The 14,092-nt window shown below is 52.4% G+C and overlaps 1 protein-coding gene and 1 long non-coding RNA gene across 5 annotated transcripts in view; one reads left to right on the top strand and one right to left on the bottom strand.

Annotated features, from left to right (window-relative positions):
• ARHGAP25 (Rho GTPase activating protein 25) overlaps nt 1-14,092 on the bottom strand; it is an 89,983-nt gene that overhangs the window by 47,759 nt on the left and 28,132 nt on the right. For 3 of the 4 annotated variants that reach the window (XM_025470176.3, XM_025470183.3, XM_025470191.3), the window contains one exon: nt 1,998-2,194. In XM_025470176.3, coding sequence (XP_025325961.1) covers nt 1,998-2,194 — 197 coding nt within the window. Of the gene's footprint in view, nt 1-1,997; nt 2,195-2,791; nt 2,893-14,092 lie in introns of those variants that run through there. The other variant, XM_035696021.2, reaches the window with a different exon arrangement.
• LOC125756013 (uncharacterized) lies at nt 11,644-13,004 on the top strand. The gene is made up of 2 exons (XR_007413837.1): nt 11,644-11,894; nt 12,187-13,004. It is a non-coding gene; the product is annotated as an uncharacterized LOC125756013 (long non-coding RNA).

Raw genomic sequence — 14,092 nt, 5'->3', positions numbered from 1 at the left:
TTGCTTTATTATCCCAGGTCCCAGGCTACTTTAACCCTGGGAAGATTTTGAGTTTCCCCCTTCAAATTAAGGGACAGAAGCTAGGACCTCCACATTAGTTTAATGCTTTCACAAAACATTTTTTTACGCATGCTTCATATCATTCGGGCCTGTGATAAGTGCAGGCCAGGTATGATGGTCTCGTTTCACGGAAGAAGAAAGAGGGATCTGGAAAAATTAAATGATTATCTGGCCAGACAGGAGAAGAGCCAGGAAAAGAACACAAGCTTGGACATATCATACCTCTCATCGTCTACACCTCGTGGAAGCCAGCCCCACTGAGCTGTCCTTCGGGCTGACCTGGGAAGGCTAATGCGGTAGTGCCACCTCCCTCACCCTGCAGACGGGAAGATGTGCTGCGTTGGCTACTCGTGCACCAGCCACCACCACCACAGCCTATAGCTGCTGGGCTCTGATAGGGTCTGGGTTGTTCATAAAGCAAAAGGAAGTCTGGCTACCATGCACAGGTCACTGAGCAAGAACCCCGTCTGTGGTAGGGTCGCTGGTCCTTCTCCAGCCTTTGCAGTGACAGACACTCACAGCCCTCAAGCTGGGGGGTGCGGGCTGGTTAACCAGGTGCTGGTCATGTGTCACGGAGCCCCAAGCTGATTCTCACAGATAACTGTCTTCTTCCAAAATGACTGTACTGTTTCTTTACATACCCTGCCACCCACCCTCAGTATCCTCACCCTTCTCAGGGCCTTTTCTCTGGATCCAGAAGGTTCTAGACTCTGTCTTCCCTAATAAGTTCCCTCTGGCCAAGCTCACTCTTGCACCTCCACCAATAGGAGCTCTAGATGGGGTGGCCCGTCGTCCTGGTTGCTCCAGGACAGGGTACCTGTTAATAGCACCCTCTTTCACTTTCAGGCACCGTGATGGTCATGAGGACTCACTCTTCCCAAGATTTAGGGCCAAAGTGCTCTCTGGCCTCATGCATTCCCTCTGGAAATCCTGTTGTCTGTGCTTTCAGAGCATACCAGGAACCTGACGACTTTCCTCCAGCCCGCAGCCCTCGCGGCCATTCTAAGCAACATAACCTCTCCCCTAGATGACCCTCATGCCTCTCTCCTCTGGCCCTGACTCTCCTTTTGCCCAGCTTTTTACAGCGTAAGCCTAGCGACGTCCCCTTTCTGCTCGGAACCTTGCAATGCCTCCACAAGGCCCTCAGCACGACCCCTCGAGTCCTCGCAGCGGTCTTCATCTTTGCTCTCTGCACAGTGACACTCGGGCCCGCCGTCCTCTCTCGGAGCCCGTCCCCTCTGCCCCTCTCCGCCCCTGGCCCTGTCCCTGGCTCTGTCTCCCTGGCACTGCGAACGCCCAGCAGACGTGCGCCACCGTCGAGCTGGGCCCTGGCCCTCCCGTCTGCCTGGGGTGCTCCTTCCCCGGATTGCCACCCGGTGGCCACCTCTCCTCCAAAGTCATGCTGACCACCCTCGGTGAGATGCTATCACCTCCTTGATCTCCCCTTGACCCATTCCTTTTTTTTTTTTTTTTTTAATCTCATGGAACTGGTCATTTTATTGTTTTGTTTTGTTTTGTCTGTCCTTAACAAACCACATAGTCTCCGTATTTGTCCTCCTGTCTCCTTATCTTCTGAGCTCCCCACACAGGGCCTTTTATCCGTTTGCCTCGCTGGCCGATTTCAAGTACCCAAACCACGCCTGGTACCTAAGAAACACCCAGTAAACACCGGGCCCACAAGCAGATCCATTTGCCCGAGGGCAAGCCCGCTGTCTCTGAGCCCTGACACGCCGCGTCACCGTCTAGGACATGTCAGGTCCAGACCATGTCACCATCAAGGCCAGGTCCCCGACCTCGGCGTCAGGGAGCCCCTCAGGGCTCACCCCCGGCTTGGAGGATGCCCCGCTCTGTCTGAGGTCAGCTGGCAGGTCTAAACCCTGGTGGAAGAGGGGGGGAGGCCCGCAGGTGCCCCCCCCAGGAGCCCCGGCCCGGCCTACCTGGGGCTTCCCGTCCTCCTCGTCCTTGTAGTAGCAGAGCTGCTGCGCCCTCAGCACGAAGTACCTCTGCTGCCAGTTCTTCACGATGGAGCGCTGCTTCTTCAGCCAGCCCATCTTGACGGGCCTCTGCAGCGGGCTGGGGGCCGGCAGGTGCAGGGTGGCCATCTGCTCGCCGGTCATCACACTCCTGGAGCGCGCTGCGGGGGACACGCGGGCTGAGGCGGCTCAGGGGCCCGGGCGGCGGGGGGACGGGGCGGCCGGCGACAGCCCGGGGCGCCCGGCATCCTGCACCCGGCGGCGGAGCCTCCCGGGGAGGAAGTGGCCGCAGCATCTGACAAAAGGCGCTTCCTTTTTCCTGCGGGGGCGTCAGTATCCGAGAGAGAGAGACGCAGGGCCGGGGTGCGGGCAGCTGCACGGGTCCCAGGGGTCCCGGGGGTCCGGCCATGCAGAACGCTGCCCCCTGCTCCCCCTTCCCAGAGCCTCCCCGCAGCCCCCCCTTCCCCTGGGACTGAGGTCGGGATCACCCTGGGCCCTTCCCTGCACTGGCCACGCAAGGACCCCAACAGATGACCCTGCCCCCAAAACACAGGAGGGGAATTTGAACCCAGACCCTCCACGCACTGCACCTCCCAGTTGGCTTCTGTTGAGCACTAGAGAGCCCTGCTGTCCCCGGCCAGGTCCACAGGTCCCCCCCACCTCGGGGGAGCTCCCAGCTGGGACAACTCTCTCCCTTCCTCCACCCACAGCAGCCGGTGGGCAGGCCAGGGCCCCGCTGGACAGCCCTCTGCGCCCACCTGCCAGTTCTGCGGTGCCCTTCTAGACAGTTCCACCGCGTGGGAGCTCAGCACCCCGCTCCTGCGCTGTTGCCCCTCCACCACCACCACCACCACCGAGTGCCTGCCCTCTTCTCCCTGCTGGGAGAAGTCTCCAGCTTACGGGCCCTGTCTTCAGCTTTTGTGGGTTCCCAGAACATTCATGACACAGCCGAATGCAGCCAACTTCACTTTGACCGGTTTCTCCGGCCGCTCGGAGACCAGTCCTTCCCTTCCTGGTTCTCAGGCCCTTGGGTACATTCATCACACAGCTTCTCTGAGCACCAATTTCACCGCTTGTTAAACCAGGGTGATAACACTCCCTCCTCGGTGGAATTATTGTGGAGATGAAACAAGCTGGCGAATATAAACGTATGAAACGTGGGCACATACAAGAGGTCCAAGGCAGGCGAAGGTGACTCGCTCATTTTATCAACAGGTGATGTCGCTTCCCACTACAGGGTCGGAGACCATCTCGGAGCGCCTCCTATTTCCCTCTACATTTCAAAATGTCACTCCATCGTCAAGCTCCTTCTCTTCCTTTGTTCTTATCTTTAATGCATTGAAGCGACACCTTTTCCCATCACTTCTGATTCCTTTCTTTCTATCTTCTTCTAGGCCTATGGTCTTCAACCTTTATTTATGCTTCTGGTATACTTTCAAATACCAGAACTTTACATGGCGTCACGGGCTAGTTGCATTCAGAGTGATCACCCTATCTATGTGTTTTACCCGTAAGTCCTATCTTGCTGTCTGACGAAGACTCTGCTCCCTTCGATGCTCACAAGGAGCTGATGTTCCTGTCATGAATCTTGTAGCCTGTAGTCACCCCTCAGCTCCCATGAGGGACTGGAGAGGTCATACTGTGTTGTCGACCGGGGGACGGGAATACCTAGTTCAACCTCCTGTCGGGTAGATGTCATCATAACAGTGCATGAACTCGGTTATAGTAAAAAGGAATTTGACATTTCGATGACAACATAGCAGCGTGCCTGCAGAGGGTATGCTCTATATCATGTGTCCTGGCACCCTGGTTAAGAATTTTATCTTAGATCTTGCTCCTCAGCTAACTACTGTCTTCATGATTTTCCACCTATAGCTCAAAGAACAGCCACTCTGAGGCTAGTCACGTACTCTGAGGCTGTGTACATGATCTGCAGGGATGATAGGAGGGTCTTGGCAGGAATACAACAGGAGGAAGGAATTTGAAGAACTGTGTACAGCTCTGTGTCTCTCTAGGTCAGAGACCATAACTTGTGAAAGCTCCTAACTGTCCTAGAAAGAGGCCAGATAGTAGACAGAGAAGAAAAAGAATGGTTTGCACCCACAATCTTTGGAGAAATTGGAGGACTGGGGCATTCTGACAAGTTCAAAAGGGCTCTCTTTCCTCTCAATAGCTTCAGCATAGCCTAGGCCAGCGTGACCATTCACCTAATGTGGTCTCAGACCTGGGAGGGAAGGCCACCCTCTGAACAGGGCCGTAATGAGGAACCTTCACTTGGCTTCTGGGGTGATGCCACCAAATGACTCCAGCCCAGAAAAGGAGAGAAACAAGCAGATGCCACACGACGGTTATGAAGACTCAGGCCTCCCGAGCCCCCCAGAGACCCAAAGAAATTGTGAGAACCACGATGGGAGAAACTAAAGGTCTCCAAGAGCACTGAAGAAGCCGGATGGGGAAAACAGAAGCCAAAAGGACACTGTAGACTGAAGAGAATTAACTCAGCATGGGACTCGGTTGCCGGGATGTTATTCTGTGGTTAACTGTGAAATTTTTATGCTCTGTTGTGACGAAACTGATGACAAAAACAAAATCTCCTCTAGAAACATCTGTGCATTGTGGAATGGCCTGACAAAGGCAAGAGGAGGGATGAAGATCTTATGTTCTCAGGCCTGGCCACGAGGCACTTGGATGCCCTTGTGACTGGTAGGCAACCACTTGCTCTGCCTGCATACGGTCAAGGCCTCGAGTAACCACCTTTTGTATTCCAGAAATGATACCTTTCACGCATACATCCGCCCAGTGCTTCTTGAGTATTTGTTCTCATCCTCGCTGTGGGTGGTCTGACTATACACACTGGGTCAAGTTGGTGTATGGATAGCTCAGTACAAGCCTCCATGCTGCTAGAATCCACCCCAAACACTGGGGAGGTGACAGCTGGGCCTCCAGTGAGCCAGTGACTAAGCAGGGGAGCTTTCTGTCCCACATCAGAAGCATCTCCCACCTTGGCCTTCATCTCTGCTCATCAGTCAGGCCTACCATGAGACGATTCAAATAATCAGGGAAGGAAGCCTGGTGGGCTTTGAGTGTGACTTGTTTTTGGCTAAGTTCCCTTATTAGTTCCTTTGAACAGTCTCTCTTCTTTGTGGGTGTGACTTGTTCCCACATAAAGTAAACAAAGAGATCTGTTACTATTAATGGAGCTGTTTCTCATAATGAAAATAATAACTGTGATAAGCTTCACTTGTGAGCCAGTCACTGCACACTTGAGTGCATGCTCCCAGCCCTGTGGGAAGGAGATCTGAGCCAGGCTGTGGGCTGGAGAGGGGGCTGCAGGCAGACCAGGCAAGGCAGGAAGTCAGAAGGCAGTTGCTAAGCATTTATAGAACACTCTGGGGAAGTGGGAAGTGAGGGCCTCAGTACAGTGAGAAACCCCCCCCCTTACTTTCGTAGAGAGAGGAAGAAGCCCTAGCACTTGTGCTGTCCAAAGCAGTAGCCCTTGCTGTGAGTGGCCATGTCCACATCGACGCATTAAAATATATCAAATGTAGTCCCTCAGTCACACCAATGGCATCTGAAGTCCTCAGGAGCCCTTTGTGGCTCATGGCCACAGTACTGGACAGTGCAGATAGAGAACATTTCCATCATCACAGAAATTTCTACTGGTCAGCACTTCCTGGAATCTGAGTCTTATCATCACTAAGATGAGACAAAGATGGATGGTAAATGGTGGGGCAGTATGTCATCCAATAGAAAATCAAGCTAGAGGTCCCTGAGAAGAAGTGGCTTCGGGGGGCCGAGTAAGAAACACAGCCTTGATCCGAGAAGTGATATGGAGCCAGTTCACATACCTTGGCAAGGGAGGCCCATGAGAAAATACGGATGAGTTCCATAATAGTACTGTGTGTGCTGAGCTTTAGTCTGCAGTATGGAGGGCACCAGAAAGAGAAGAAGAGACATGGAAGAAGTGCCACATGCCCAGGGGATGCTGTTTGTGCAGTAGAAGTTAGCTACTCTCTGCCCCAAGCTGGAGCAACAGAAAATTCTAGACAGAAGTATCAATAGAGAAGTTAGCTTGGGAAGCATTATCACTTCCTTTCTTCATCTTCCCATCTTCTGACCCCTAACCCCCAAAATAATCCATCACAAAATCTTCTAGGGTCTACTTTTGAGATATTTCTTTTATCTGCTCTCAACTCTGCTTCAGTTTAGATTCTATTCTAGATGGCTCCACATATGTGGGTGAGATGCTGATAGTTCACCCAAAGCTGGGTATTTTCTCAATATGTTGATACGAGCAGTGCGTTAGTCTGGGAACCATGTTTAAATGGATTTGAAAAGGAGTAGAGGGGCCCCTGGGTGGCTCAGCGATTGAGCATCTGCCTTCAGCTCAAGTAGTGATCCCAAGGGTCTTGGGATCGAGTCCCACATCTGGCTTCCCGCAGGGAGCCTGCTTCTCCATCTGCCTGTGTCTCTGCCTTTCTCTTTGTGTCTCTCATGAATAAATAAATAAAATCTTAAAAAAAAAAGGAAAGGAGTAGAAATTATATGCTTCACCTGCAGAAACCCTCTTCTAAGCTACAAACCCATCCATCCAACTGTCTATAAATACTTCGATGGAATCTCTAGGTCACCATACAGTTAGTGAAAGTACCACCTTCCCCTGCCCACCTCACCGTTCCCTTCGCCTTACACCCACAAGCACGCCCAAACCCACTTCACCTCCACTGGTCTCCATGATGAGCTGTGAGCCATGTCTTCCCAGCCAACCCACCAAAGCAGAAAGCCGCCCCCCTCCACAGTCACCACAATCAACAACGTTCTCTCAGACTCAGCCGTCCTCTCTACACACCCACCTCCCTGCTTTTGTAGGCCCTTCTATCCTCCCCCTGGATTCCCACAGTAGTTCTCTGATGCATCTCTTCTCCTACCAGTGTCACCTCCGGTCCGTGGGTGACATTGTCTACGGCGTGGTCCTTCTAAAACACAAATCTGATCAGGTTACTCTCTTGCCTAAAGCCTCCCATGATCCTCGGGCACCTTCATCACTAACAGATGCAGGCTAAACTCCCTCCCAGGGGTTCCCTTCAGTGCTTCCCGCCCCTTCTCCCCAGGCCTACTGCTTCCTCAGGGCAGCACGCTATTGTCTCTGCTGGAATGTTCTCCCCACCCATCCCCACCCACCTCCAATTTGACCTCTTGGAAAGCCCTTGCTTATCCTTCAAGGCTCACTTCAAGCCATATCTCCCATGAGAAGCCGGACTGCAGAAGCCAGAGCCCACCCTGGGCTCTGTTCCCTCTAACGGGGGACATGTCCATCAAAGCACTTCCCATCCTGCCTGGTCCTTTCTCTTACTCTGTCTTCCCTCTCCACATGTGTTCTAAGAAGAAAAAGGGGCTCAGCCTTTGGCCTTGCTCATCTTTATAGCCCCAGAAGCCTGAAAGAGAAGGCACAGGCTTCTACATATGTAGCCGTAGGTGAGTCATGGTCTATCTCCGAGGGTTGGCTTCCTCCTCCATAAAGTTGTGATAATGATATGTGCTTTGCAGGCAGCTGGTCTATACAAATGAATAATGATATCTGGGCAGGCCCAAGTGAAGGCTATTATTACTAAAATGGACTCAATTTTATGTTTGATGAGAGAAAAGACAGGAGAGATGAGAGAGAGAGAAGGGATGAAAAGCAGGGAGAGGGAGGGAGAAAAGGAAAAAGAGAAGATTGGCTGGACATTGTGCAACATTCCAGGTGCCAATCCAGAGGCCTAGTTGGGATGTGGAGTGGAGAAGGATGGAACAGGAGAGGCAGTTGTGAGGGGAACCACCCGACAGGGAGGAGAGGGAGGCAAAGACCTTTGTGAGCCCCGGGCCACCTCGGGTACGGTTGCCTTCTCCATCTGTCCATTTGCTCTACCTTGGCTGAGCGCACAGTGTGTACAGGACCCGTGTCAGGGGTCGGGATATAAGATCAACTAGACACAACTCCGTCCCCAAATAGCTCATGGATCTGGGACACTTGTTTGTAAGGGCCAGAGAGGAGGTCAGAGGACAAAGTGGGTTTGAACAGGCAGGGGAATCCAGTCCTGGACCCCGTTAGATGTCAAGCTGGACCAAGAGCTGTAGACTTCACGAGAGCTCTGGTGTTGACAAGTGGGGCTTGAGAATTAAGAAAGAGATCAGAGGGATGCTTGGGTGGCTCTGGGGTTGAGCATGTGCCTTTGGTTCAGGTCATGATCCCCGGGTCCTGGGATCAAGTCCCATATCAGGCTCCCCACAGGGAGCCTACTTCTCCCTCTGCCTGTGTCTCTCATGAGTAAGTAAATAAAATCTTTTTAAAAAGAAAGAAAGAAAGATAGAAATCAAAGCAAAAGGTGCAAGGGAAAGCCAGGGTATTGGAGTGACGTGAAAGCCTCAGATCTGAAAAGTAACACAACAGATGTGCAGAAACCAAAGAAAAACCTGGGCGCACGGGACAGCAGCACAGGGGGAAGCATTTTTGACTTGAGGCTATGGAGATAAACTGAGATAGGAGATGAAGACATTAACTGTTCTCCTTGGCACTTTAGAGAGAGCTTGCAGCAGGTCTAAACATGGGGGAAAGGAAGTGTAGCAAGAAAATCCATTATCACCAAGTGTTTGGGGCTGGAGCAGGCAGGGGCTGCCGCCTAGAAGGGCAAAATCAGAGGGATAAGGCTGTCATCCTGGGCCAAGCGGAGCCCCAGGGCCAGTTCTGGCCCATTCCACATCCCTGGGCCGGGAGCTGTCCTTGGGAGCACGTGGTCCTTTGAATGGAGAAATAGGTTCCTCTGCCTCTGGATGGGTAGAGGCAGCCACACACCGGGATAACAGCGGAGATGACAGGAGCCCCAGGGGTTTCAGCCCTACTCTCCCTTTCTGCCAAGGCCCCGTGCAGTGCACACTCCTGCAGCCTCCCATGTTCTGCAAGAGGTCACTTAAGGGTGTAAAGCAAGACATTCAAAAGCAAGACATGCTTTAAAGGCATTTTTGAGTCTCTGACCTCGGTGTTCTCTCTCAGGAAGTGTACTTGACTACAAAGGTGGGCTGAAGGCCCCGTGGCCTCCGGGACGAACATCTTTGTGCTCTTATTGCGTGTCTGCAGGTGGTAAGTTGCTAGAGCCATAAAGAGGTTCTTGAGAGCACGAAGGACCTGTCTTACTCATTTTAGTATCCTGAGCACCCTCATAGGGTCCGGCTCAGGAAAGTCAACTGGGAGGAATGAAGAAGAGAGAGAGAGGTGTGTGTGTGCATGTGTGCCTGAGAGAGAGAGAGAGAGAGAGAGAGTAATGGAGAGAAAATAATGTTGAATAATGTTCAAATAAAAGATTCATAGTGTGAATTTTTAACCAAAAAAACCTAGTCTTTCTCTCTCTTATCTCTTTTATCAACCAATCAGAAAAGTTAATTGGGCATTTCTTATGTGCAGGTCAGAGTGCTGGGTAATAGGTGGGGTTTAAAAAATAGAGGAAACTCTTTAGATGAGTGAACTTGAGTCTTGTGGGGTTTCAAATATTTACTGTGCACCCCGGCATACAAAAATGCATCCCACCATCCACTGTTTCCAACGGCTGTCCCAATCCCAGCCCTATCTCTTGACGACCTCAGCCCCATCACACTCCCCACGTACTGAATGGGATGGGGGGGGGATTCATAATCGGTCATGGATCACGAAGTGCCAGAGGGAAGATTAACATCTAGTCGAGGCTTTCTTTCTGGTAAAATCAGAATGAGTCAAGAGTAGCGCAGATGAAGAAAATGGAACGGAAGCTCAACCATCAGAACGCGGGGTCCCGGGGGGCAGGGAGTTCTCTCTTGTTTCTTCACAAACCTAAATTCACCGCCTAGAAGAGCATCTGGCCAGTTGAAGTTTCCCAACAAATATCTGCTAAGTGAATAAAATAAGCATTTTAGAATGAGACGCAAGTCACTACCGGGTGTTGTACACATGCAACAAATGTTGGCCAGGTTACCCTTTCGTGGGACATCTAGACGGCCTCACACGCGCCCGCTCAAGCAGGGTGGCCGATAGACGATGGTAATCCCTGATCTAATAATGATGCACATCAGTGGGGATATACTTATTGAATATTCTCCGTGTGCCAGCCACAGTGCAAATGCTTCTAAATCTAGGTTCATTTCATGCTAACGGGACGCGCCCTCTCTGTCTCACAGACAAGGTCATCTCCGTCTTAGAGACAAGGAACTGAAGCTCACAGAGGTGAAAGGCTACGCCCCGGTCTTCCTGCTGGAAACCTGATCTCAAAGCCCCGTACACACACCCAGGCTTCATCCCCACGGAGCGGCGTGTAGTCCAGTGGTAACAAGAAGCCCCTAAACTGGGAATCACTGTGTAATATCGCCAGGGTCAGGGAGCACGCGGGAGGTGAAGGGGAGATGGTGCCACCCTTCCTTGGGCAAGGGACCAAAGAGCCTCTTCTCCAAACCCATCACGGGTGACGCCTGCTTCAACCTCTATCCATTTTGCCTCAGTATCACGCATAAACAATCTTGTGCTACGTTTTCCCGCCCACCACAGGCTCTGCAAGCCTCAACGGGTCTCGGAAGGACAATGACAAAAGATGGAACTGAAACCTTGTGCCCATCGCTAAGGCTGTGCTGACACCCTGGCAAGAAAATGGGCATAGCCGGTGGTCCTGCCACGTCTGGCCGGCGTCGGCCCCAGCCCATCAGAGGACACCAAGGGTTCTGCCCAAAGCCCGGTGGGGCGGCAGGGGGAGCTGACCCGGGCACGGCGTGCGGCTGGCGGCTGGCGGCCCACCCAGGCTGAGGACGGGGCTGCGGGGGAGCCGTGCACGGCAGCAGGGCCCGTCCCTCTGTGCGCAGCGTCCCCCCCAGCCTGCACGCCCACCCACCGCAGGCCGCCTGCCCAGATCCCGACACTGGGAGCTCTGCTCCTGCAGACGGCTGGGTCTTGGCCGTCGGAACCTCCAGGCTCACCTTCTCTGCTCCTCTCTTGTCCCTCTCCAAGGCGAGCTGCCCTCCACGTCAAAGCACCCGCATTCAGGAACGTGGGGACCTTCTCACCTCAAAACCCGGCCCTTAAACCTTAGGAAAACTTCATCCTGTGATTACTCTCCCGGATTTTCCTTTTAATCCTACATGATTTCTAATTTTTTGTATGAAAAACTTTGCCACCGGCAGAAAACAGCAAGCCATAGGGACCGAGGGGCAGGGGGATGGCTCTGTGCCTGTGAAATCAAATCACACGGGCTTCCCCGGACGCTCACTCAGCCATGCCACCCATTTACATCACTTCACTCAAAGAAAATATCTAAAAGCCGTTCTCCCAACGCCTGCCCCCATTCCCAGGAGCTGAGCAGGTTTAATTTTCCCATGTTCTGCAGCTTGTAGAAATGCCCGTCATCGTTTGACAAGTCAGCACTTCAACCCTAGAAGAGCAAATTGTGTTTTGGAAGCCACTTAGGCCAGGTCACTGTCTTTCGCAGGAAGAGGTTTAAAATGTGGTCTCAGTAGCCATATAAAGGGGAGAGAGAGAGGGAGTGAGACAAGCAGGGGGTGGGGGTGTCAGAGAGGGAGAGAGAGAGGGACGGGGGCGGAGACGGGCAAGGGAGGGAGCGAGCCGCTGGCTTCCTGTTTCTGGGCCTCCAAGGCCTCCTGTGCTTACAAACCGAGTCAGGCCAGGGCGCCTTTCCAGGGCCGCCCCTCTGGCGTCCACATCTGGGAGCTTCTGTGTTTCTTAGGAATTTAGAGCCCGGTTGCCTTCTGGGGGTGTGTGTCTCCACCGGTTGCAACACCCGAGGGCCCCTCCCCTCCTCCTATCTTTGCATAACAGGAAGCCTCGTGTAATAACGAGAAGCTTGCAGAATTGTGAGTACTTCCTACTCCAGGCTGCGGGGCTGCCTCTTGCTCAGCACGAGGCGGAGCGCAGTGGGCAGTCGGGGTGCACACGGCCTCGGGGGGCAGCGCGGCTGTGTGGGTGGAAGCCAACGGCCTCCTCGCACATCAGCGACAGGAAGGCCTTGGCGCGGGGTGGCACTGGGGCCCCTTAGCTCCCGGGAGGCCCTGCGTGCTGCTCACGTGGCCGTGCTAGGGCCAGGAGGGCCTTGCAAGGGGCAGTGACCCTTCCATGGTCACTGTTGGTCTTTTTTTTTTTTTCTAGTGAAGAGGTTCTGCTGAGTCACTGGCATTCATACATAAATAGCACGTTCCAATGCCTGACGGATTCATATTCTACAAGCCCGGATGAGGTCTAGGATCCCAGTGTTTCCCAGCAGCGCCCCAGCCAAGGCCATGCTCAGGACTGGCCGCCGTGGCCAGGTCGAAGGTCACCCATCCTGTTCCCGCAGCCTTCCCCTGCTCTTCAGGAATAGTGATTTTTTGACCTTACGATCCTACTAAGAGTGTGGACGACGAACAGTCCTCGCGGCGGGTTGGGCCTGGCATACGAGCCATGACATGTTTCTCTTATTCTGCAACCTAATAAAAAGATTCCATTAAAAATAGAGGTAGTTAAAAAAAATAGAGGTAATTAGGCTACAGGGGAGAGGGGAGATGATGCCGATAAATTATTAATGAGTTTGCCAGCTGTGATCAGTCAGCGTGGTCAGGAAACAAGATGTTCCTACTCTTTTTTTTTTTAATAATAAATTTTTTATTGGTGTTCAATTTGCCAACATACAGAATAACACCCAGTGCCCATCCCGTCAAGTGCAAGATGTTCCTACTCTTAAAGGTGCGAACATAAGGATGAGGAATAAAATCACATAGCATCCGGGGTTTGCTCTAAAATGTCTCAGCAAAGGAAAGAAAAGAAGAAATAGAAAGGGATGGCTAAATGGGCCAAAATTCCAATAACTGTTTAATTTCAGGATTGGATACACACGGAGGTTCATTACACTTACCTTCTAGATCGGTGTTTGAAAAGCGTATGAAATAAAAAAATCTTTTTCCAGATTCTATTAAATTTTTAAAAATACATTCTATGAGGTTTCTTTTTTTTTTTTTTCCCACACATCCACGATTGCCCTGAACTCCAACTTGCTCATTTTCCCAGGCCTGCATTTGCAGACCTGTTAGTTATTCCTCTGAGCCCAGCAGAGTGACACTACGCAGACGTTACACCACACACGGACACATTCTTCCCGGACGGATCCTGCCCCTGCGTTCCCCTGCGCTGTCACTTTATCAGTTAATGAAGGGGAATTGCTGAGGGACTCCTGATGCTCCCAGTTATGGATAGTATTTCCTGTGAAAGTCAACTTTTACCCAAACTGTTCGCGGCGGCGATGGCGTGTGTGCGTTTGTACACGCGTATACGTGCACACACACACCCTTCCCCACGGAGGGAGAGGAGGAAGGGACGGCTGCACCTTGACAGCCGTGGCAAGGAAGGCAAAGAGGCTCCATCTCGTATGACAATCCCTTCCTCCTAGGGGTGACGTCTGGGGCGTCGGAGGCCTGGTACAGCTCAATGGGGGGAAATGGAGTGACTGGATGGGGGTTTGCAATGCCAGACGTGAGACAAAGTGGTAGCCCACAGACTTTCACTGCAGCGCGGTGGGTGGCCCGCTTGACCTTCGCTCCCCCAGCCCCGGGAGAGAGGCAGGCGGCACAGTGCAGGGGAAGGTGTCTCTGGGATGGCACCACGAGACCTGGGTTCAAGTTCCAGCCCAGACACAAACCAACGGTATAATTCTCTAGGCCTTTCTCAGCCTTCATTTCCTCATTTATAAAATCAAAGGATGACAATAAACCGCCTTGAATCCATTTCCAACTCTAAATTTTTTTCTGATTAATCCACAACACGTCTTTCAGCCGCTTAATTTGTGCTGTAATCTTATTTTAGGTGCCACGGGTCTAAATTTGTCAATTCAGTTCTATATCACGAACATGGGCCTCAGGACGTCCGCCTGGGGGGCTCAGTGGTTGAGAAACTGCCTTCAGCTCAGGGCGTGACCCCAGGGTCCCGGGATCGAGTCCCACGTCGGGCTCCCTGCGTGGAGCCTGCTTCTCCCTCTGCCTGTGTCTCTGCCTCTCTCTTTCTCTGTGTCTCTCATGAATAAATA

Source organism: Canis lupus, chromosome 10, assembly GCF_003254725.2.
Source record: "Canis lupus dingo isolate Sandy chromosome 10, ASM325472v2, whole genome shotgun sequence".
NCBI lineage: Eukaryota > Metazoa > Chordata > Mammalia > Carnivora > Canidae > Canis > Canis lupus.
This window is presented reverse-complemented; position numbering and strand designations above follow the sequence as displayed.